This window comes from Archocentrus centrarchus, chromosome 11 (assembly GCF_007364275.1).
Source record: "Archocentrus centrarchus isolate MPI-CPG fArcCen1 chromosome 11, fArcCen1, whole genome shotgun sequence".
In the NCBI taxonomy this organism is placed as follows: domain Eukaryota; kingdom Metazoa; phylum Chordata; class Actinopteri; order Cichliformes; family Cichlidae; genus Archocentrus; species Archocentrus centrarchus.
The window spans coordinates 13,907,889-13,933,732 of NC_044356.1; the positions used below are offsets into that span (position 1 = coordinate 13,907,889).

Here is a 25,844-nt window from a genome sequence, read left to right on the forward strand (position 1 = left end):
CTCATTAAAGCCTGATTTATCTTAACTTGCTTTACTGGTTTAACATGTTGTTAAAACTGAATGCCCCCCTGTGCTTCACCATTAAACATGCCTTGCAATAATCACACACTTAATTCGGGAACAAGTTATTACATACTAAATGTAAGCCCCACTGAACTTCAGAAGCTTAGCCCAGAAATAAAACCTACTTACAGGGCAAACCAAAAGCCGTTCAGGGCATTGTTCACGTAATATATAAGTCAACTTAGTGCTATCATAACTGGTTCTCTGACTTCAGTAATTATCTTATAGAGATACTACTTCACTGTCACAATAATGGAATGAAAGTCAGATTTGGCGACATCTGTGGGTGGAGAATTCTGTCAGCATCTTACCTGTTACAGGTTTATTAAGTGTCGTATTTTCTTCTTGAAAGTGCAGCTATAGAATCTGTAAGCATATCTGACAAGAAAACACATGCGAGTGAAACCAGAGTTTAAAGCTGCCCAAACACTGTATGTACTTAACCTCAAGGCGCTGTCAGAAAGGATCTAGAAATTCACAGAAAATTTGTCAAGGATACAAAGTAAAGGGAGGGGAGCTGTTGACTGCAGAAATGTAAGAAGCTTATGATGTGCACATTTACAGGCACTGAGAGACAGGAAATGGTTTAGGTTCACATCGACTCTGGACTAAAAGCATTTCAAAGAAAATAAATGCAAGTTGTGAATGAAAGAATGTTTTTGATACAGTTGTATGTGTTTATGTGCCCTCTAATGTATAGCTGTTATATCCAGTCATGCCTGGAGCGCATGACGCTATCAAGCAATTTTCATCTGTTTTACCATGATTCTTTTCTTTGATTGAATTGGATCCTATTTTATGTGTATTTTTTCCATACATTTAGCTTTGCCCCCCTAAGTCATACATGCTCAGAGGAAAGGAGATCTTAGAAGACATCATGAAGAGGGTAGTGAGAACACATCTGTGTAAGCCCTCTGCAAGAGCACAGGCTGTCCTCTGTGAGGCAAAAATGTAACAACATGGACAGCAATCAACCTGACTGCAGCTCTGGCTGGAAACAGGAGGCCTTTCAAAACACAACAGCTATAATAATTCAGGCATGAGCTTGTCCCAAATGGAGCTTTTCTGTCATGATCCAAACCGCTATGTTTGACAAAAAGTCATCACTGTATGCTGCCAGAAGAGCCTTCTTCCAGCACTGAAGCATGATGCTAGAAATGTGAAGATCTGGGGCTGATTTTGCGCCTTTTGGACCAAGTCATATCATGAATTTTGAGGTGCTTAAGAAATTCTTAAACAAAAGGTCATGCCATCAGGCTTGGCGTTGAGGAAGGGCTGAAAAAATGGAGAATACAACAAAGCTAATAATGACACGGATCATTCCTGCAAAACAACCAAGGAATGACTGATGGAAAAGAATATCACAGGATCATTGCCCGGAAAGAAATCCCAGACAGTCCATGGCAGACATCCTTTCAGCTTAGTTCAACTGGCTGGGTTCTGCAATGATTAGTGGGAAAAGATTCTCCAAGCCAGATGTAACGTTCTGATAACTCACCATAGAAGACCTTTAATTTATGGAACTGATGCTAAAAAAATGTCACAAGCTACTGATGTTTGCATTTTTCTGCACACATGAAATTAAAATCAGACTTACTATTGTTATTAATAGTTTATAGATGTTAAATCAGCTTTTTATGTTAACCTATTTGTGTTTGTGTGAGTGAACTGGAATGTGGAAAATGTTTCAAAAGTAAAGTGTGTCATACTGTGTGCTTGTACTGCATGCTTGCAAAAAATGAAACAGTAAATTTAGATTTAAATGAGCCCCAGCTAATTTTCCCAACCTCGAAAGGGGAGTTTCCAAAGAGCACTTGAATGCCACATTACTCACACTGGCTGTGTCACTGATGTCCTGAGTTATATCATGTTCTCTGAGGAGGAGGCATCTGTTTCATTGTTTGGGCCAGACGGTGCAGCTTGTCAGGGGAATTTCTTCTCGATACTGCAGACCTGCCCGTGCTACAGATGGCTTATCTCACAGTAAATGATTCAGAAAACGACAATATGCCTCGAAACAGGGAAGAGGTCATCTCCTTTAGCTAATGGAATGTCTTCCTTGGTTAGAGTCTGGACAGAGCACTTGTTGAGTATCTGTTTCACGGTGGCGATGTGAAGCTCTGCATCAGCTGCTCACAGGAAAGAGTGAATTTTAAATCCACTAGCAACACTCCTGATCCTCTCATTTGAATAGCAAGCAGAACAATTAATGTTTCATTAATGCTTTTCCAAACTGGAATTTAAGGTGTAGATACTGCAGCGTAATTCCCTTGCTTAATTAACCAGACTGATCCGCGCTGCCAAAACAAGAGCAGTCCAATTTATGTTTTAAGTTGTCAGCTCAGGCCCCAGAGCAAAAGCTAAAGCCATTCCACTGTTTGATGGTGTCAAAACACTGACTCGTTTATGCAAGTACAGACCTATAAAAAAAGCAAGGGACTGTAAGCCAAGACCTACTGTAATATTCAGCAATTATCAGTCTGTCAGCTAAATGCACAAATGTCAGAAAGAATCAGAGCTGCTGCCTCCCAGCTGAGTCAAACAGCTGTGAAAGAGACATTAATAGACATCATCACATCACTGTAGCCTGCTTGGTTAACTGTTACTCACACTATGCCTAGTGTTTGGTGTTGTTTGTCAGATTAACTTGCCACAACCTACATGTAAAGACACACACACACCCATGCAGCTGTACTTCTTGATTGAAAAAAAAAAAACAGCCAAATCTGCACTATGTCTTTCACTTCCTCTCTAATGCGATTCAAGGCATGACGTAGAACATCAAAGACAAAATCTTATCTGACCCCTCTGTTCACGTTTTGATATGGACATTAAAGCATCTGAGGCTTGTCCCTCATGATTGTCAGTGTCTTTCTGTTCTGGGTTTGAAGATTAAAAAGAAGCTGACAGGGGCAAAGGGAAAGAAGCGTGATGTGTAGAGACAGATTTGTGGAGACATGAATAGCTTGCAGGTATTTTTTTTTTTTTTTTTGAGTAAGAAGAGAAAGAGGGATGGACAGAGTGGGAGACTTGGATCCGTGACTTTCCCTCCACGCTGTCACTATGTTTTATGGCAGAAGAAGTGTTTGTGAAACTGAAGGTGCCGCATAGATGGGCTACGTGAAAAGGAGTTTGCAGCATGAATGCAGTCTGCTCACAACCAACATATCTAAAAGAGGAGTGGGGAGAGAGAGAAAAAAAAAAAAGTAATTTGCTTTCAAGTAGTGCTTCAGAAAAACAAACACAACTGAGCGCAGGGTGAGTAAAGGAGTCACTGTTTAGATAAAGTAAGGGCAGATGAAGGAGAGAAAATGTGCAAAGAAACAACACCGGCTGAATAAATACGGAAAAGTAAATTTGCAAAAAAGATTTTAATCGGCATTGTTTTAATCATTCTTGGTTCAATTTACAGTTGTTTAATCATTCTCATCAAACGTAAACACGTTTCTTGTGGTTGTCTTCAACATCAGTAAATGCTTTTCGCCCGTTTCCCCGCTTTCACCCCGTAACATAAACTAACATTACAGAAGAGCACATTCTCTCATACGCACTTGCATATTCAGATCCTACAAATGACTCCTTAATGAGTACGAAATTCCTAAATGCCACATACTTGAAAAGCGCGGACGAACACATTCTACATACATACGCACAAATGTGCACACACACACACGTTTTTTTTTTTTTTTTCTTTCTCTCGCTCGCTCTTACGCACGCATGCACGCCACCTCTCGCGCACCTGTACACACGCACACACACATTCCACAACCGGCATGTATTATAAATATACATTACAATGCAGACTTCCCTCATTTCTCAAGTGCAACACTTGAGAAATGCTGCCCCTCGATCCACGTAGTCTGCCTATGCATTCACAGTTGGTTTATGACATGCTCTTCAGCAACATAATCTGGTAAGCAGTATCTGTTACATGAGAGTGGGGTTACTGCGTGTATGTCCCTACTGATTAGTCATGAACAATAACCTTCTCTTTGTGTCAGGCTGAGTTACATCTATTTATCTACACAAGCAAAACGCTGCAGTAAAAAATTCACTGTAATAAAAACATAAAGAATAAGAATCAAAAAATGGCACAGTAGCTTATTGAGCAGAGGCCTACAAATGCACACTAATAAATTAGGTAAATAAATACTTTAATGTTAAAATAAATACATTTTAAGATCAAATAAATTAAAAAAAGCACACGTTGTAATCTGATTAAGCCTACGTTGTCCTGTATTACAATATAAAAAAGTGAACTTCTCTTTATTTGCACATTCACAAGTGTTTTGTTTTTTTTAATTCATTTATTTATTTATTTTTTAACAAAATGGCGGCAGCGTTACTTTGAGACTCAAAGCACAATTTCTCCTCAGGCACCAGCCGCACTTTGGCGACTGTATGGGGTTGTTTCCAAGGTGACTGTGACTGCTGTTAATGGCCATCAGCACTGATTGGCTGTGGAAAAGGAACAGACAGGGTTGACTGGGATTAAAAAGGGGACTTGCTGCTGTGAGATTTTCTTTCTTTCATTTTTTTTTTTTTTTAAGAATTGTAAATTTGTGACGTTCTGAATCACTGTGCTGATTGCAGCAAAAGGTTTGACATCCGGAAAATCTACGCCAAGTGCTGAAGGTAAATGCGTCAGAACAAAACACACATCTACCACGTCTACCACATCTAAGTGCCGTCAAATTACTAGTCCTGGGTCTGTACTTTTCTAGGGTTGTTACAGTGTGAAGGCAGGAGATGCAGACAAAAGACTAGTTCTAAGAGGGCACTTGCTACCTTCTAAGAAATGCAGGCTTTGCATCTGTACCTATCACAAAGCTAGGGGTATTTTTTGATGTCTGGTGAAAATGGATTTTTGAAAGGCCTGTGGTAATCCTCACAGAGTCTTTCCCCCTTTCTTGGACTGTTATTACCACCAGCTTCCTCACATTAGTGTGAAAACATTCTTCAATATCCAGCGCAACAGCGGGAGTTCTCATCATGACTGATTATATCCCAGGTAAGATCAGTAGAGATCCAGAGTCCATCTTGCTCATTACTACATCAAAGTTTGGTTTAATGCATCATCACACTAGGTCTGTGGTCCAGGTTTCCCCATCTTCTTCAAAGCTCAAAGTTGCAATATCCTTGAAGACAAAGCAGCTTAAATTCCTCAGGTTATTTGATATCCATGCTACAGTAAGAGCGTGTAGTCTGCACCCAACATATTACAAGTCAGTTCTCTTATTCTCCTCAGGCATCAGAGCAGCACAGAAAGTCTGATTCTGAGTATTGTTTCGGTCTCAACACCTGCACGAAATGTGGTATTGATGTGATAATGATATCCAGCAACACATAAGAAGCTACTTTCGACCGCTCCCTTATTCACAAGGGATAAGGCCACAGCCAGTAGCTCCGCATATTTGATTTGGCAGATTTTCACACCGGATGACCCTCCTGACACAACCCCCAACGGATGTGTCTCCTCCTGGGAAATGGGAATCTTTCTCTTGTTAGGTGAATGTGTAAACCCCTACACTATGGAGCACATGGAGTGTCAAAATACACTGGTGTAAATATGACAGCAAAAAGGCCTCTCTCTTTTTTTTAAAGTCCATTAAGCTAAGTTAAAGTTTTTTTTGTTTGTTTTTTTTTTTTTTTTTATTGTTTTTTTTTTGTCTGTGTCCTTTTGATTGTGGTTCTGTTGCACCGCTGCTCGACTCTCGTCTGCGTTTCTGTCAGATTTTACGTAATCACAAACTTGGTGGATACAAAGCCCTTTGCACAAGGCGGGTCCAGCTATGCACGAAGTGCCGGTCAGTGACTGTTGCTAGGACAAAAGGACGGCAGACACGAGCAGCATCCCCACGGTGAGAAGAAGGCGGTCACGTGAAGGGCTGCTGCCACTAACGCTTTTCTCCAGCTTGGGGACTTCAGGGTTGTATTCATCTGGAGAGCAAACCACAGAAAGAGAAAACAAGAAAGTAAGAAAAGAGAGTGCAAGAATAGGAAAGTGTGAGAGAGACCGTATGTATGCTAGACAGAAGGGAACAAACTATTACTACATTATTAATCAATCAATCTAAAGGAAATGTGTGATGCATGCAAATTGTGCTTTAACATATGCAGAGAAAGCGACATGATGCAATTACCAACACACCACCAATTATCATCAGCTACATATGGCCATTTCCCCGGTGGGATGGAAAATTAAAAACACTTTTGTTTTTGATCTATTTCTTTTTTTTGTGAGTGTGTATCCCTTTTTACACACTAATGATGTTTTTATCCTAGAGGGATTTCAATCACACCAAATTACTATGGCCTTGCCATTGATTAGACACAGCAGAACATTAGCTGGAGGGGAGAGATGGAGAAAAGAGCTGGGAGAACACATTTTGTATTATTTGGTAAAAAGTGGATTACACTGAGTGATTATGTTCTGTCTCGACATAATGCTTCCCATTATATCTAGAGAGTTATTACAAATCAAAATAAATCAAGAGAAAGCAAACAAAGCTTTCACGTCCATCTGTCCTACAGCTGTTGGATACCTGGGCTCAAAACCAGCTTTTCTCTATAAAATAAACCAAGTATAGGAGAAATCTGCAATTACTTAATGACGTCAGTCACAACGGCACATTTTGGAAGCACATGTTGTGTCTCAGGTCATGTACTTTGTATGCTTGCTGCAAGTGCATAAGCATGACGCGCTCTACGAGCTCCTAGATGGTGTACTCACAATGTTCAAAAAGTAGCTGCATAGTGGAAAGGGAGGGGCCACCAAACAATTTTCAGTCAGTAGGAGGAGGATATGTCACCAGTAGCCTACTGAAATGTTTTTGCAAGCACTGCAGGGGAACGATCTCCCAAAAAAACACACCTTTCACGTTCTGAGTTGTTCGCAGGTTTACAGTTCTGTGAGGTCAGAAGCTACAAATGTTCATAAAATCAGTAACTAGTGCGGCAGGTGCAGTCAAAACATTGTAAACATCATTTCTGGTAACTTCTTACTGTGTTTGATGGGAGACCCTAACCAGAAATTCATATACTAAATATGTATGTATGTAGTGTACACACAGTACTGTGCAAGACTGTGCAAAAGTCTTGAATCACACCTCATTTCTTATATTTTGCGAGAAAAATAAGAAACCTGAGCAGCAATTTACTGAAACGTGCAAACATACAATGCATGCATATAAAAAATGGAGTATTTAAGGGAAAACAACACACTTTGTACAATTCTAACAAGCCTGAAAGTCAGTATGACTGCCTTTATTCTTTAACACAGCTGGAACGCTCTTAGGCAACTTTCTTTTAATTAACGTGTGTGTGTGTGTGTGTGTGTGTGTGTGTGTGTTAAATCCAGGTACTGTATGCTTTAACTGCAGTGGCAGTGTGTTTAGGATCATTGTCAGGCTGAAAACAGGCTGAACCTTGCTTTCCAGATAGTATTGCACGGTGGATCAAAATCCGATGGTACTTTTTTGCATTCATAATTCCATCAGTTTTGATCCCCAACACCACTGGCTAAAATGCAGCCCTAAACCGTGACAGAGCCTCCACTGTGTTTTCCAGATGGCTGTAGACACTCACTGTTGCACCTCTCCTGACCTCCTTCTTGTTCTTGTATAATAACAGATTTCTGCACAGCACTGTAGCGTACACGATTAAAGTATGAGCAGTACCTGACACACTACTACAAGTAATGCTGAGGGAGTTTAAGATATATTTAAAGCCTTAATATATGATACACTAATTTTAGCTTATTTTTTTTACTAATTTTACGAATAGTGGTTTAATGTCTTAAACTCACAACGAGGAGAAGAAACATGTCTGCTGTGATACAAAAAAGGTTATATTTATATGACACATTTTGGGTGAAAATTAAAATTCCCTATCTTTTATATTATGCTGTGATATAAAGCTTTAGTCTTCCATACAATTAAAGTGACGTCAGAAAAAAAAAGCACAAACTTGAACAAGCAGAATGTTTTTGTTTTTTTCTCCCCTGTGCTTCAATGTAACTTTAAATTCTTGTCTGAGCTTGCTACATGTAACTAACGACAAGGAAAAACAAGATAGCTCATCATAAGAGACGGCGATTACAATCACCTCGCAGGTGATGTCTGACAGAGGTATGAAATCTTGTTTTTGTTTTCTCTGAGAGCAAAGCATCCAACCTCTCTCACCTATGCTGGTTGTGTGTGACTCTAGTCCACGTCAAAGTTGTTCCTAAAGAACACGAGGAATCTATCTGATGACGCACAACACTGACATTCACACTGCAATGCATCAGGGTGAACCAAACAAGGAATACTAAGTTAAGGCGCTGCCTCAGGTAAGACCCACAGGTCACAGCAAGGCCACCACACCATGTGGACTGTCTCTCTAACAGCATTTCAGCAGTTAAAGGCAACGTGTGCAGTTGGAGACGAGAAGATGAGACGTCCTCTGCTTGCAGAAAAAGCGGGCCATTCCTTACCTCTACATAAACAACCACACGCAGCTCCTTTACAAAAGTTGCTGTGCATGTGGACTGACTCTTACAGTCTTGTTTGTGGGTGCTGTGAGCTTTGACAATCACTAGCCTGCACGATATGCACCTCTTCAAAACCCCTGCTATTTAGGGAGGCTGGCCTTGGAAGATGAATGTGGGGAACACTGGCTGCCTCAGGCCATAACAAGTTATCAAAGGTCCAGTGTTTGACATCTAACATCACAGTACAATTGTAGGATACAGTAATCAATTTCCAAGCGCAGAATCCGGTGCAGTCTTGTGTGAAAGGGGGTATAACAACGGATGGGCATGCAGGGCAGCTCTCCAGTCCACAGTGAACCACCCCAAGGCATTTACAGTGAGATAAGAAACAAAAGCACTAGACTGTCGATGAGTGGAAAGAGGTTGTCTGGTCTGATAAATCCTCGTGCCAGCTATGCCACAATGATGCTAGACTTGCAGCGAGGCATCAACAATATGAGGCAATGGGCCCATCTTGCACGCCTACAGCTCTCCAGGTCAGTGGGGGAGGTGTAACACTGTGGAGGATATTAAAATGGCTTTCACTTGATCTAAATAATAATCCACTGGATGTTGTTACCAATAAAACCAGGGGAGCAACTAGAACTCACCGGTTAACATTGAGCACTACTGTGATTGTAGTCTTAAAGCTTACCATTGACTATGTTAGCTTAAACCTGCTGACAGGTTATTAGGTTGGTTTCAGGTCTGAATTACTGTCTACTACTTCAACAGGTCGTGTAGGTAGGTCAATAAAAACGTGAATGTCATCTTCCTTGTAGCTACATAAAAACAGCAGCAGCAATTAGGATCATATGAGACTGATATGCAGACCTGTGGAAAAACTAAGTACACCCTAAGTGCTTCCACAGAAATTAGGAGGGTAAGTAGCAGCCAGGTCCTGCTAATCAATCGATCATGAGCAAGAGTGAGCACCTCTATAAAAGCAGAGGTTTTGGCAGTTTGCTGATGTGGAGAATTGAGGTGACTGTTAACACAATGCCACAAACTTCCCAGGAGTGAATGTTCCAGCAAACTGTGCAACGCTCACAGAAACTTAAAAAACTCAAGAGCTTCATCTCAGACTCTACAGGCCTCACTTAGCATATTAAATGTTAAAGTTCATGACAGTACAGCTGGAAAAAAATACTAAACAATATGGCTTGTTTGGGCAGGCTGCCAGGAGAAAGCCTCGTCTCTCTCTCTAACAAAAAAAAATGGCAGCGTGGCTCAGGTTTGCAAAGTTGCATCTGAACAAATCACAAGACTTCTGGAACAATGTACAGTGCCACATTCAATGAAAACCAAATACAGCATATCAGCACCAATACCTCATGCCAACTGTTAAGCACAGGGATGATGATTTGGGCTTATTTTACAGCCACAGGTTCTGGGTACCTTACAGTCATTGAGCCGGACATGAACTCCTCTTTATACCAAAGTAATCCAGAGTCAAATGTGAGGCAGTTCATCTGAAAGCTAAGGCTTTCAGATACACCTTGAGGCGACTGTTTGTTGTGATTTGGCGCTATATAAATAAAATTGAATTGAGTTGAATTGAATTGAATTGGCCAGAAGTGAGTCATGCAACAGGACAATGATCCCAAGCACATCAGCAACTCTACAACAGAATGGGTGAAAAAGAAAAGAATCAAAGTGTTGCAGTGGCCCAGTCAAAGTCCAAACTTGAACCTGATCGAACTACTGTGGAGGGACCTTAAGAGAGCTGTGCATAAACAAATGCCTGCAAATCTCAATGAACTGTAAAGAGAGTGGGTCAAAACTGACCCACAATGATGGGTGATAAAGTCATATAGAAAACAATGACTTCATGTTATTGCTGCTAAAAAGGTGGTTCTACATGCATGCATGGGATGTACTTAGTTTTTCACGAGACTGCATTCAGTCATGTGAAAACACACTTTTCACATGACTGTAATTGTACATTTTTAGACTCTTTCGTCGACATGTGTCCCGTATTGTTGTAAAAAAAAAAAAAAAACATTGCATCAGCTGCTACTGATAACCTCAAACGCGGCTTCCATGTCAGCTGAAAATTTTGTCAGCACAATCACTGTATCATTAATTACTGATTGGTTAGCGCGATATAGTGAAATGGCAGTTTAAGGCAAGGAGACTACGTGTCTGTTGTTACTAACATACGGCATCTGCTAACGGCACCAAAGTTGGTGCCTTTAACAAAATTTGATAAGCATGATGGACAGACTGAAAAAAAGTGTGTTTGTTTGCTTGCTGCAACATTATATTTTATGACTGATTTTGAGAAGCTCTCCATATAAACAGATACAGGGAAAATAAGTAAATTTATGCACTTGAATGATCCGTTTCCAGTTGTATTTTCTTGTCCACCAGCTAATTTATGTTCAAGCCCTCCTCTGCTGCTGCAGACACTCAGGTGGAAAGACTTTAAGAGCAAGTATGTCACAGTAGGAAGGATGAACAGAGTGTGCTATGGTTTTGCTATAGCAAACTAGAAACCCATGATTAATTCATGGAGGAAGAAGCAATACTGGCACTAAATTCTCGCAGCACAATGCTGCGAGCACCTTGCTGTAAGATTCTCTACCATAACAAATTTCACTATCCATAATTAATGCTGAACACAGCTACATGCAGAAGAGAGGTGTGTTGCAAGCAGGTTAAAAAGTAAATATCACAAAAATTGCAAATCCACTCATTTCACACTTAATTGCAGAGAGCCATATCTTAATTGGGGGGGGGGGGGGGGGGTGCAGGCAAAACAGACAATCTGACAGACTGTAAACAAGCCAACAGTGGGCTGTTTCATAAAAGTGATTAGTAAGCACTGCTTGCATGCAGACTGCAAATGGTATCAGCGCCTCCTTTCACAAATGATAAAGTATGATGAATGGTCACCGTGCACAGCCTGGGTCTTATTTTTATTGTTGTCCTTAATTCAACCTTCCAAGTATGTTTGACTGGTCTGGGGATTTGTTTACAGTCTGTATGTTTATCTTGTTGTTTCTTGCCCTGTCACCACATCCACGGGATAGAAGCAGAGGAAACTATAGGATAGAAGCTGTAATAGAAGAGACACCATGTTAAATAAGGAAAATGTGACGTAGAAATGGAGCTAATAATAAAGTAACGAGGATGAAGGCAGGCCTAAATACATGTGAAGAGAGATGGAGAGATTTGTTGATGTTGAGCCAGTCTGTGGGTGGGTCTGGTCCTCAGGGTGAGTCACAGAGTGGGTGTCCAGCGGTCAGCTGAGCCAACAGGGCCATTGGGTTGTTATAAGTGTGTGTGCATAAATCTGTATGTCCTGATTTTGTTATTTCACCAAATGTATTCAGCAAAATGCATCACAGTGCCGTAGGCTATGATATTTTATGATTCCCTGCCAGTGTGTGTGTGTTTTTTATATTAAATTCTACGTAAGCTCGAGCCTGAGTTACTGCTGAGCAATTCGCCCACCACTGAGCTTTTCTTTCTTCCTCTGCCCCTTCTCTCTGCACTCCCCCTTCTCTGCTCCCACTCTGGTTTTATCTCTTTTTCTGCCTGTTTCTCTCACTCTGGCTTATCTATCCTTCTTTTTGTCACTTTCTCCTGCTGCATTTCTCTTTCACTGCCTCCCTTCCTCTCTTTAATCTGTCTGACTTTCTCTGTCTCACATTGTCTCTCCCTCTTTCCAGCCTGCCCCAGTCTCTGTCTCTCTCTCTCTCTGTTCTGTTTTCTGCCTTTCCTCTTTCTGAAGGTACTCATTGCTGATGGCTCAAGAGCTCTTTTCATTCTATCTCTGTTGGTCTCAGTTTCCATCTCAGGCAGGTCACACTCTCTTAGCTCTCGTCACAGACTGCCTACAGCTCCAAGAAACAAGCATACTAAATGATTCCCGGCAAGAGGCTTTTGTTTGAGATGGGGATGGAGAAAGACAAAGAAAAATAGAGGGTTTATGTAACCACTCAGCTGCACAATTGACTTGCTCACTGACATGCTTTCTTCTTAGGTAAACACGGGCCTTTCATTTCTTACAAGACCTCCACTGACCTTGGATTTTGCACAGAGAAAGAAGGATTGTGTTACTTATCTATATCTATATATATGTGTGTGTGTGTGTGTGTGTGTGTGTGTGTGTGTGTGTGTGTGTGCTGAACATTGTAAGAGTGTTTTCTTTCTTGTTTTATAGATTACCACACTGGAATATTTAAAGACAGTTGTTACTAAATAAGACTAATAGTTAAAATGTGGGAATAACCAGCCACCCGCTGGTTTGTGAAGTCCCAGATTAAGCTTCTGATTGTCACTATCTTGTTTTTTTTTTTTCTTGAAACCACAAGTGTGACTGAGAAAGCAATCACACTGCACACTTAGAGACTTGTCAATCACAAAGAAGACCCACCCTAAATCATACCGTGGTCTAAATAAATATCATGTTGTATTGAATAAGACTTAAAACTAGTGACTGGGATCATAAACTCATTAGATTAGTCTATACTGATACCATAAATAAACTGAGAAGTAATGTCAGCTGGACTTCTTTTTGGCCAGATGGATGTTAAAAAGAAGAATGAAACATACTTGTGGCCCTTTTCTAGTCTTAATGACCACTCAAAGTGCTTTAGAAGAAAGTCACATTGCAGATGGCTGCTCCATTTTCGACATCCTTTGTCCAATATATCCATGATCTCTCCTCTGAACATGTCCAAACCATCTCAGCCTTGCTAACTTTGTCTCCAATCTGCTTAACTTGGGTTGTCCCTCTGATATACTCATCTCTAATTCTGTCACTCCCAATGAAATTTTTATCATCTTTAACACCAGGTCAGCCACTTGTCTTTTTGCCCAAAAATCCCCCCTGACATTCTTCTCCAGCCACTCCACTCTGCCTGCAGTCTCTTCTTCTTCACCTCTCTTGTGTGCTCTTGTGTCTCTTGCTTTGCATGGTTGACCCCAGGTATTTAAACTCATCCACCTTCACTACATCTGCTCCTTGCATCTTCACTTTTACTCCCTCAATGGCCAATCTAGCATCACCAGTTAACCTGCATGTCCAACATGTATGTCTTTGGACTGTGGAAGGAGCACCTAAAGGAAACCCACGTACACAGTGACAACATGCAAACACCACACGGAAAAGCCCCAGTTGGAGTTCAAACCAGTAATCTTCTCACTATGAGGAAATAGTGCTACCCACTCCACCACTGTGCCCACCAGAATGCAGGATAAACTGGTGTCCTTAGGCGTGGGAATGTTTATTTGCGTATAAAATAACACTTTGTCTCTGATTCATCACTTTGTTTTTGCTAACACCTCTTCCTCCCTCTTCCCTCTCTCCATTCACTTTCTAGCTTGCTCGACCACCACTGCTTGCTCTAGTTCTCTGTCTCACGGGCCCAAAATTGAATGCTGTGTTTACAAAAAGTACCCAACAGTTTTTGTGGTATACCTTAAAGTAAGTAAACTGGCTTTTACTAGCTATCATGGAAATGATTGTGAGATTAGAGAGACTGGCCTTCTTGACCAGTCAGAAATGTTTAGCACTGAAATCCTCAGTTCTTGAACTGTCAGAAAGTAATAAGCCCTCCATGGGGACTTCTTTGGAGGGTAAAATATCATCATGTAATCACTGTGGTGGAAATGTAGTGATTCACTCCAAAAGTCCCTGGAAAAATTTCTTGGGAAAAGATGCCTATTGGCTTCATTTCTCAGACCAGGAGGCTACATCCATCTTTTATATAATACAATCTTTTAGATATGGGTTTTAAAGCCAAACTTAATTGGAAGGGAAAACAGAGGCAAACTTTTATATACACTATATGGACAAAATCTTAATCTTTACTTCAGGTGGCAATGGGACTATTTTCAGTCCCATTGCCCAAATATTTGTGAAAATATTTGTGAAAGAATGGATTGTTCTAAAGAGCTCAATGAATTAAAGCATGGCGCTGCAAGAGGATGTCACCATTACAAGGAGTCAGTTTGTGAAATTTCTTCCCTCCCAGATACTCCGCGATCCACAGCAAGTGGTATTATTACAAAGTGGAAGTGTTTAGCAACTCAGCCACAAAGTGCCAAACCATGTAAAGTTATAAAAGCATGCAAGTGCTGAGGTGCTCCTCTGGGATTAACATCAGCACAAAAGCTGTGTGCTGGGACCTTCATAGTATGGGTTTCCATGGCCGAGCAGCTACATGCAAGCATTATATCACCAAGCACAATGCCAAGCAATGGGTGGCCTGGTGTAAAACATGTCGCCAGTGGAATCTGGAGCAGTTCTGCAGAGTGACAAATCACACATCTCTATCCGACAATCTGATGGATGAGTCTGGGTTTGACGTACACCAGGAGAGAGTAACCTGCCTGCATGCCTGCATTGTCCCAGCTGTAAAGTTTGGTGGAGGACAGTTTGTTTTCCTTGGGTGTGCCTGAGCCCCTCAGTTCCAGTGAAGGAAAATCTTAATGCTTCAGCTTACTGAGACATTTTGGACAATTCCATTCTTCCAACTTTATGGGAACAGTTTAGGGAAGGAGCTTGTATATTCCAGCATGACTGTTCCTCAGTGCACAAAGCAGGGTCCATAAAGGCCTGACGGAATGAGTTTGGTGTGGAAGAACTTGACTGGCCCACACCGAACCCTGACCTCAACCCCATCAAACACCTTTGGGATGAACTACAGTGGACATTGTGAGCCAGGCCCCCTTGTCTAACATCAGTGTCTGACCTCAAATGCTCTTCTGGATGAATGGGTAAAACCTCACACAGATACACTCCAAAATCTTGTCGAAGGCCTTCCCAGAAGAGTGGAAGCTGTTAGAGCTGCTCGAGGGGGGCAACTCCATATTAATGCCTGTGGATGTCCCAGTACTTTTGTCCATAATAATCCGTATTATTATTACTATTATTAAGGCAAGCGACAAGTTGGGGGCCTATCCAGGGTGTACCCTGCCTCTCACCCTATGACAGCTGGGATGGGATCCAGCCCCCCACAACCCTGAAAATGATAAGCGGAAGAAAATGGATGGATTACTATTATTATAAATATAGAAATTGTTCATTGTGACAACCTCCCATACTTCTTAATTAACGATGACCATTGTACTTACCATAATTGCAGGTTCTCTGTTCAATAAGGGACTTTTACTTACATTATAAATGTGACTTATTATCTTATCTGACGATTTATTTATAATTATCTGGCTAAACCATTTTACTAACTCCAGTGCTCAATATCCATTCAATTTAATATGAGTGTTTCTTCTTTCTTTCTTTCTTTTTTTTTTTTTTTTTTTTTTTTAGCTCAACCTATATTTGTAATCTTTATGCCTCATTGTGTGCAACTCATTAAAATCATTTTCATGTAAGATAACATCAGGTCAGAGACTGCTGTGTAGCATCATGACTGAATTAATGCAGCAGATAGAGGAAACAATTAATCTCATAAAGACACTGATGAATGAACGCTATAATGAGGTCAATACTGGGGCCATTTCCATTTTGGTGTATTGGTTCAGTGCTTCCATACTGCTTATTGCGATTATTACGCTATTGTAACCAAAAGAAACGATGGCTTCTTAACATTAAAAATAAGCCACAATTTGTGATAATTATTTGAAACCCTGCTTTCTTATACAGCAAGCAGATAATTACAGTGTATACTGTATATCAGAAGACAGGTGTATAACAGTACTGTGGAGTCTACAAGTTGCTGTGTACATTGTCATGCCCATATTGCATAACTCATAACCGCAGAAAATTAAGGTTTTACTGATCAACCAGTTATGGCTTATGGATTTTTCTTTTCCCAGCCACAGAATGACAAACTTGAATTGGATATTCATTCACAATAATTAGTGCACAAATCAAGCTTTGCAGCCGCAGCCAAATATGGGGCAGCATCTGGAAACTGGCTGCTGTTCACGTTCATCAACTTAAAGTCACTCACCAATGTTGTGTACTTTGATGTTTGGCCTGACTGTGTACTCGGGAGAAGTCTGACTGGAGTCATCGTCTGCCTGGGAGACTGAGAAACATACCACAAGCACACAAAGACAGAGAGGCAGAAAGAAAGACGAGGAAGAAATAAAGCGCCGAGGAATGAAACAACAGCGAGACAGAGGCAAAGAGAGTGAGACACAGACAAGGAGAGAAGACACTCCATTAAAACGACAGGGCTGAGAAACAAGGGGAATTTTAGGCACCATTAAATTGTGCACATTTACAGAAAAAGATGAAGGCGTTAGTGCACCCCTGCCACGGAGAAAACATGAAGAACTCGTGGACTGTGAATCCAGACTCCCATGTGAAAATTAGAACATTAAAAGCATTTGGAACACAATTCATTATTATATTCAGTCTTCGTCTAGACATGGAATTAAATTCAGTCTGCACTGGCAAATTAACCATGAATGAATGATGTTTGGGTTATGTGTATTCATCTTTGTGTATTTTTGCCTCTTTTCAGCTAATATATTTGTCTGTGTAAGCCTGTGGCTGTGATACCGAGTTAGGTGGATGAAATAGCATTAACAGAGAATGCGCACAGAAGCTGGTAGCAATTTGCAACTCATCACGGATGTAAAGCGTGTGTCATGAATATTCACATCTTTCTTATCTTAAATACTTGGGAGGATTTCAGGTGGGAGGCACACACACACACACACACACACACACACACACACACACACACACACACACACACACACACACACAGAATGAAAAGAAGGCAGCTAAAACCAGAAACGTTTTGTGATAGCAAGCTGTTGAATGACCTTGCTAAGCAAAGGTTGTAGCTGGTAAACTGACTAAATGCACTCATGCATGCACATCAGTTTGCACACATAGCCATAAGAAACAGTTTACAGTTGACATTCTCCCATGTGCAGGCACATGTGGTCAAACTACACTATGAACACACAGAGATGCACCCAAACACACACACGCACACACACACACATAGAGAAGCAAATGGAGGCGTGGTAGACGCATCAATAGATTAGCAGTGACAGTGGGATTGGGGGGGAGGGGGTTGGTTTGGTGTTAAGGTGATGTGTACACAGGGGCTGACACTGGCCTGAGTGTGGGATGTATTAGTGCTGACAAGGTTAGAGGAGAGGGGGAGGCTTTCAGCACTGGGCTGCCTGATCAAAGGCCTGCAGGGAAGTGAGCAGGCTACCAGGGTAAAAATAACACACACACTATACCGTGCAGCAGGCTTCAGAGAGCAAAACAGAGAGAAGAAGAGATAGAAAGGGAAGGAGAAGGAGGGGGTGGTCAAGAGAGCTGCGGGAGAGAGGTATGGGGAGTGACAGAGGAAGAGGAAGGCAGAGAGCTGGATCTTGAAGCGCAATCTATTTTTTTCTCTTTTACATCTTTTGTGTGGCCTCACAAGAGCATGTCACTTGCAGAGAGAGATAGAGCATTACTGTAATAGCACTGAGACAGACAATAACATTAAGCCATCAGTCTCAAAGCACTGCTTCGAGGTAAAATACGCCATCATCAAAACCCTGCCAAGACAGCACGAGGCAGAAAAGCCTCTCTTAGACAACACTGTCAGATCTTAGTTTTTCTGTGTGTGTGTGTGTGTGTGTGTGTGTGTGTGTGTGTGTGTGTGTGTGTGTGTGTGTGCGCGCCTGCCTGCCTCTTTGTCTCTGTTTCTCGCTGTGTTTGTGAGATACAAATAGATAGGAGGTGAGAGTAAATGAAGTGACACAGAAAGAGAGGAAATGGTATAAAATGAGCAGAAGAGACATATACGACTAAGGCAGAGTGGTCGGGTCTCACCAGTGGAGCAGCAGACGAATACTCTCAGTCTCAGGCAGCTGTGGCCGTGGTGGTGGTGCGTGGGTGTGGCTAAAACAGAGAGCAAACAAACACAACACATGTCAACCTTATGCCCTCTGCAGGCCGCACTATCCTCAACAACCGGTTGTGTAAACTGGAGAACTGCAACTGAGCAACAGCCTGTCCTCAGCTGAACTTCCAGAATCTATTAGCAACACCCACGTACCATCAGTACATGTGTGGCAGCAGCTGAGAAAAAGCTCCTCATTATAATGTCAGATCAAAACAGTGAATGTGCAGCACCCTCAGGCTTTCATGCAGGTGTTCACAGGCCTGACTCACAGATGTAGTAGTACTCCTGGCCCACATTGAACTCGTAACCCAGGGAGAAGGCGCTATAACGCTGGAACTTCTCAGAGAACTTGATGGGTGCGTGGGGTGCGTGGGGCCGGTTGCACTCCCAGCGCTTGAAGCCCATCTGGGGGTCGCAGGTGCGGTAGCCACGGTAGTTGACCATGTAGAGAATATACTGCTCGGCTATGACATGCTCTAGCGTCCCCCGCAGACTGGAGTTGTAGTGCGGGCAGTAGATGTCCAGGTAGTCGTTGACACTGACTTGCACCGTGTATCCTTCCCTTCGAAGCCTGAAATAGAAATAAAGACAGAAGTAATATAAATGCATTAAAGAAAGACAGAAAGAAATGTGGTTAAGTGGCTACGGATTGCAAATTATAGATTTTTTTCATTACCCATTAAAGGAATAGCTGAACAAATTTGCAAACCACAGTCCAGATAATAACTTGCCTGCACATATTTCCTTGGAAAAGACTAACTCGTTTTGGATAAGTGAGCTTTAGCACAGTTTGTAGATGAAGTCTATTAGGCTGGTATCAATTTTCTCATTTAATTTCCAGCCAGAAAGCAGATGAGCATATTCCCCTGAAATGTCAAGTAGTTGTTCAGTAAATCAAATCTAATCACAGTGAAAAATGCCATCACAAGTTGAGAAAGTTTGTTTTTATGATCCACATTCTGGAAACGTAATGATGCGAAACAAAGCGGCAAAAATTCTCACTCTTTACCAGATTAATAATCAATCAACTGCCAGTTAATTTTTGCTTAATAACTAACTGAATAACTGGCTAATACACAGTTAACACAAATGTAATGCGAAGAGGGCTTAAAGAGAGCTTATCCCCTTGGCTTTTTCTTTAAACCTTGAACTATTACATCTTTCTCCTCCCTCTGCATATAAAAACACCCATTTTCCCACTAAATGCCCAGTAGCAATTCCCGAGAACCGTGCTCAGAATCATAATCTGCACTCCTGTCTTTTCCCCAGAGCCAGCTTTGGGGCAGGTCATTGAGGTGGAAGGAGATCCTGTCAGTGGCGATGTATGCTCTGGCTGCAGGGGAAGCAGTCCAAACACAGAGCATATCATGGACCAATGTCCCCTTTTAGCATAAAAGAAAGGCAGTCTGAGGTTAAGCATATATGTGTGTGCCTGTGCATGTGTGTGTGTGTGTGTGGGGTGTGTGTGTGTGTGTGTGTGTGTGTGTGTAAGAGTGTGTCATGTACAGTAAACCCTGTAGTTGATTTAAAATAGAGGAACTGAACTGAACAACTGAAAGGGTGATGTAATGATGTCCCACACAGCCACCATGCTGTTATCCTCACTGTTTGTAATACTAAGTATACTTATTATGTAAATTACACAATCTGTAATTAGACAAAGTAGAAGTCATTAGAAGGGCTCCTGCAGGTGAGCTGATGAGATGGGAATTGTCCTAAGCTGCAGTGATGTGTAACCCACACCAAGTGCAGGCAATGACTCATTTCAACCATTAGGTGGTGGTATTGTGCTGTATTACATGAGCAAACGTCCTTGCTTACTCTCTGCACCATTTTTTTTCTGTTCGTTGTCTCCTCTTCCTTACACATTATTTGCTTCACAAAAGAACACACACTTTAACACTCTCATAACCATCCTCACTGTGCATACATTGTGCAATCGCATGCACACACTGCTCCTGACAGGCTCAGACAAACATGCACACATGCATGTGTTACTGGGTCAGGCACCCACGAGAGATTTTATTCAATTACAAAATGAAGATCATAAATGTCAGAACCTTCTCTATTACTTTCTTACTGTGTGGATCCCTTTTTCTGGATCCTCTTCCCACTCTGATAATTTTTTTTCATCCCAATTTTCTCCGCTTTTCTTCATTTACACACACGCATGCTGAGGCAGATGAATATCAATTCTCTTAACCAGTGTTCTTTTTGGGCCATCAATCTTATCTGTGCTTTCTATCCCCACTGCTTAGATGTGAGATGACAGACTTTTGTCTTGCAGTGTTGCGGGAAGAGACAACACAGCTATGCTTCAAAGGGACTATATTTAGAGAGGGGGTTTGGGTGGTGGAGGAAGGGAGGAAGGTTGAGATGGTGAGGAGAATGGAGGGGTAGAGACAGATAAAGAGGTACAATGGGCGTAGGATAGAGAGAATGGAAGAGAGACATAAGATGAAAGTGCAAGATAGAGGGTGTGCTGAATAAAAAATATGGATTCAGGAGAATCTTGGATGCAAGTTGCACGTATAAAGTCAGGGAGACTCACCGTCACTAAGAAATAAGTGTGCAAGAGGACTTGAATGTAAGGAGGCAAGAAGATCCAGCAAGAGTGTCTGTTTGAGTGCTCTTTCATATTCATGGTTGAAATGCCACTGGATACTACTGAGACTGTGAAGCAAATGCAGCAAACTAGTCTGCAAAAGCATTTGTTCTTAAATATCTGCAGGTTGGAGAGGCACATTTTTGAAAATATGCAAAACTGTACATGAGAGGCTACGTAAATGAACAGTAATGTTTCCCCATCCGTGTGGCTTGAATGTAAAAGCTGGGGAGGGCTACAGGGATGTGTCTGATCATTGCTCATTTTTAGATGAATCCATTGATTGTTCAGTTTATAAAATGGCAGTGAAAAATGACCATCACTATCTCACAAAGTTCTCACTTAGAGAACATTTAGCTTTTCTCTTGATATATTACTTTAATAACTTCTGGCATTCGATTATCTAAATAGTGGCAGATTTGCTTTCTGTTTTGCGATGAATCATTTCGGCGCTGCATGAAGATGTAGTCCTGTTCCTTTTCTGCTTACTGTTTTGGTTAGCACTTACCCTAGCTACTCAGCAGGAGGGCCATTTGTTCCAAAAATGGGCAGCAACAGAGGAAGCTCGAGAAGAAAAGAAGAAGAGGAGGGGAAAAAATGACACTGTAGGAAGAACAGAAGGTAAGGTGGGGCAGAGGAGAAAACAAGGAGGAAAGGAGAATAAAAGGGTGGAGTGAGAAGACCAGCCTGGCTGATGGGTGAGAGGAGGCGGGGAGTCCCTCTAGGTGTACTGTTATATAAGCAGTCCACTTAGTGGCACAAGACAAAAAAGTTGCAGGGCAGAAAAGAATGGAGGGAGAAAAGGAAAAAGGAAACAGAATGTAGGGGGTGAGAGCAGATTTAATAACTAAAGGTAGGGGGAGGAAGCGGAAGGGTGAGGGAGAGAAAACGCTTTGAATGATGACAATAACAAAGAGTAAAGCACAGAAATGGAGGCAGAGGCCTAGACAGAGACATAGCACTCCCCGGGGATGGACATATATGTGGTAAAAGTGCATAAAAAAGACTGATGGATCTCATTCGTCTGTTGTCTCTCCTTTCCTGCACCCTTTATCCAGCTCTCTTCCTCTCTTTCCACTGTGCATTGTCTGCGGTGGTTTTGCTGTCTCATCATCATTTTCCTATAGTGGGAGTGCACAGCTAGTTAGTATAAGTGGCACAAGCTGGTGAAGACTGCCAGGGGAGGAAGATAGCAGGGGGAGAGAGAGAGAGAGAGAGAGAGTGAAAGAGGGGGGTTAAAAGAGAGAAGGAACAACAGAGGAAGAATGAGACAAAGATAGCACCACTGCACCTTTCACGTCTGTGCTAAAAAGAGTCTTAGGAGAATACTGGCAGTAATAAATAACAACGGTGAGGTAGCGCTACAGCGTAAGACACTTAAAAGCATACAGTGGACAGAAACAGAGCATTTACTGCAGCCACAGGAAATGTACAACTGCTGTAGTAAAAAGTAAAAAACAAATATCCTAAACAATCATATATCAGCAGTTTGGGGGAGTAAGGGATTACTAATTACAGTAGTACAATTCCTTTTTCCGCATAAAGTTACACTAATTACACATTAAAATTTCAGTAACACTGTTACTTTGACATATTGTCAGCATGTTCACAGCCTTATTGGGAGTTTTTTTTTCCTCTCTGTGGGCAGACTGTGCTAAATTGATGAAGGGGCTTGTCAAAAGTAGATGGTGGTTAGCCTTTACCAAAAAAAGAGGAAGTGCACCTCCTGCACTATCCTATTCTCATGTTGTGAGCTCCTGGCTGGCTTGTTAACAAGGTACGTGTCCATTCGAGAGGCGCTCAGCTTTGTTGCCATTTGAAGAGTGTAAGAACTGTGCAGATGAGGTCGGGATTTCTGGAGAGCTGTGTGTGTGTGTGTGTGTGTGTGTGTGTGTATGTGAGTGGTCACTGAGGCTAGGCTAACTGTTGGAGAGTCAGTTAATCCATCCAGACTGCAGGGCTGCCTTTTTGTTAAAGGGGACATTTTCTGCTCATTTCTAGTTCAGTTTTTTAAAAATTCCCGAACTTACATGATTCACAGTTAAAAATATTCAGCTTTCTTACGATCTTGTGACTCTCAGACAAAAAGTATGAACTGCAGATGACTGGTGCTGTCATCCTGAAATCACTGTATTAAGGATTTCTTCTCTATCTGACAGCACACCAAGCCAAATATAGAAAAAAATAACTGCTGCCAAACAAGTGTTTAGAGAAGTCTGAAGCCTGCTCACAGGGATTACTTGAACATACACCAACCCCACTGATTTGAAACTTTGGCCTTGTCTAATATGCGCATTCATCACTGTAACAGTATATAAACAGAACAGCATAAAATTCAGCATTAAAAAAAAAGCTGACAAGTGGGTTCATGGTGTAGTGATTTACACATTTACCTTATACACAAAAGATCCCTGGTTTGAGATCCTCAAACCAGGGATCTTTTGCCTCAGGAGGTCACAAGCTTGTGTACTCGTAGTGCTGGTCCCAAGCCTAGATAAATGGAAGAGTTGCTTCAAGAAGTGCCTCTGGTGTTAAATCTGTGCCAAATCAAACATGCAGACCCATCCACTGTACTCACCCCATGGGAGGAGCAGCCAAAAGTGCCATATAGTTTTAAACGGAAATCTCACACAAGGCAAATGCAAAATGAATTTTCAAGAAGCATTTCACTATTGGGCCACAAATCACTCCATATTCTCTGCTGTTCACTGGTTTCACTGCATTTGAATCATATTTATCTATACTGCAAAAAAGGCCTAGAAGGACAATCATAAAAATCCACTGTTCTTAAAATCAAAAGTAATAAAATTCAGCTATCTAGTTTGTTTCCTCACTGCACAAATGATGTGAAAAAATCTACTTCTTGGTGAGCTATTGGGGATACAAAAGCAAATATATATGTGTGCACGTGCGTGTGTGTGTGTGTGTTGACATTTATCTTTTGTTTTGCCAAGCTCAAAACTAGAACTGATCCAGGTGCTCAGTCACTTTTTTCTGAGTAATAATTTTTGCCATATTGCATCAAAGGAGGAGCAGAAGCACAGATGCTGCTGACTTTCAAGAAAAGAAAAAAAAAAGAATCCTGGTGCATTTGTATTTGTGTATTTTTATTTGTCGACTGACATGAATGGATATGAAATGTCTAAACCCACTGAGGTACTCTTCACAGTCACAGAAGTTGGTAGTGTTTGTTCTGCCACAGGTTCGCCCTACATTACTGCCAGAGGCTCTAGTGTTTTCAAAAATCCATTAAAAACTGCTGGAAGAGACAAGTTGTTGCTTTTGACAAATGCAGTCCAACCCTGCAGTGGAAAAGGCAGTAATAGCTTTTGACTGTCGAATGAAGCACTTGTGGTTTGCATAGGTATTAGTGCTGATAGGCGCTGTAGAGAATAAAATTACACCAGTATCATCCTCTGTAAATGCACAATTCAACAGCTGTTAGAGGCTCAATTTTGTGGAATAATACCAATGTTACATGAAAGCTGCCAAATAATAGTTTTAAAGCAAAGTTCTTTCATTACCTTGCATACTTCCCATAGTCTTCATAACCTTGTTTTTTACGTGGCCAGACTGTTTTTTTTTATCTTGGGAATTCTCTTTCCCTCCTCGCTTTATGAGCTTGTACATCTACAAGGCAATTATGAACACAGTGTTCCTCTGTCAAAAAAAAGCCTCAGTATGATTTAACTTATGTTCTTATGTATTTGTATTTAAATGAATCTACATTACACTTATATTAATACTTGTCTGGATATGTATGTGTGTGTGTGGGCACATTTGCGCACACCTCAGTGTATTTGTGTCTCTGTAGTTCTCTGTATATGTATGCCTATACATACATGTATTTAGATACCTGACCATACATATTGACTATCTCATTAATTGCTATTAAAACAAAAATTCTAATACATTAATCACTATATTTTATTTGTAACTAAATGATGAACTAAATAAAAAATAATAATAATATTATTATTATTATTGTTAATATTACTGATAAAGGAAATATATTGTATATATGCGCATATATATGCTTTGTGTATATATGTGAGTGTAAGTAGATATATCTTTGTGTATGTAATTATATCTGTTTGTTTGTATGCATGTATATGTGTGTGTTTATGTGTATATGTGTATATAAATGTGTTGACAAGAGTTATTACTAATTGTTTCAATTATTATTATTAATTTTCTTTATTATTATAATTTTATATATTTTTTCTTTTTAAAATTTTTTAAAATTGATTTATTTAATTCATTTTTTAATGTACTTATTTTCAGCCCCACAATGTACGCTGGGATATCTCAGGCTGTGCCAATCAGGGTAGTCCCTGGAGGTGTGCAACATGTCCAGTTCACCAGGTCACTGACCGACTTCCATACAGAACTCTAATCTCTGACCACTGACTGCCATATAAACAGACTCCCTCCCGAGGGTCTGGGAGCTGTTTCTCATGGTGGTCATGCTCTGAGCTGGCTCCCTCCAATAAGGTCTGGGGGCAACTCAGAGCTGGCTGAAAACGGTCTAAGGAAAATAATGATGGTGTGTAGACTAACATCATTCTTGACTTGGACAAGAATGATGTTAGTCTAGACTCACCCTTATGTTTTCTGTGGGCTGCTCCCCCTTTAGATTCTCTCAACAAATCACTTCCTCTGTTGTTTACCAATATTGGCACTTAATTATGTTATGTCATTTAAATAAGTACCTAACAATATACAGATTTGTATCCATTCATTTATTTTATTTTAATCTCTTGTGTATGCATGCGTATGTATGTGTTTGTGTGAGTGCATTAGTGTATGTGCAGGTACGATA

At 41.0% G+C, this 25,844-nt stretch overlaps 1 protein-coding gene across 1 annotated transcript in view; it reads right to left on the reverse strand.

Moving 5' to 3' along the window:
- Nucleotides 1-3,445: 3,445 nt before the first annotated feature.
- efna3a (ephrin-A3a) overlaps nt 3,446-25,844 on the reverse strand; it is a 74,656-nt gene continuing 52,257 nt past the window's right edge. Inside the window, exons 2-5 of the mRNA XM_030740436.1 lie at nt 18,687-18,988; nt 18,345-18,413; nt 16,504-16,581; nt 3,446-6,003 (exon numbers count right to left, since the gene is read on the reverse strand). Of these exons, the coding sequence (XP_030596296.1) occupies nt 5,885-6,003; nt 16,504-16,581; nt 18,345-18,413; nt 18,687-18,988 (568 nt within the window). The 3' untranslated portion in view covers nt 3,446-5,884. The remainder of the gene's footprint in view (nt 6,004-16,503; nt 16,582-18,344; nt 18,414-18,686; nt 18,989-25,844) is intronic.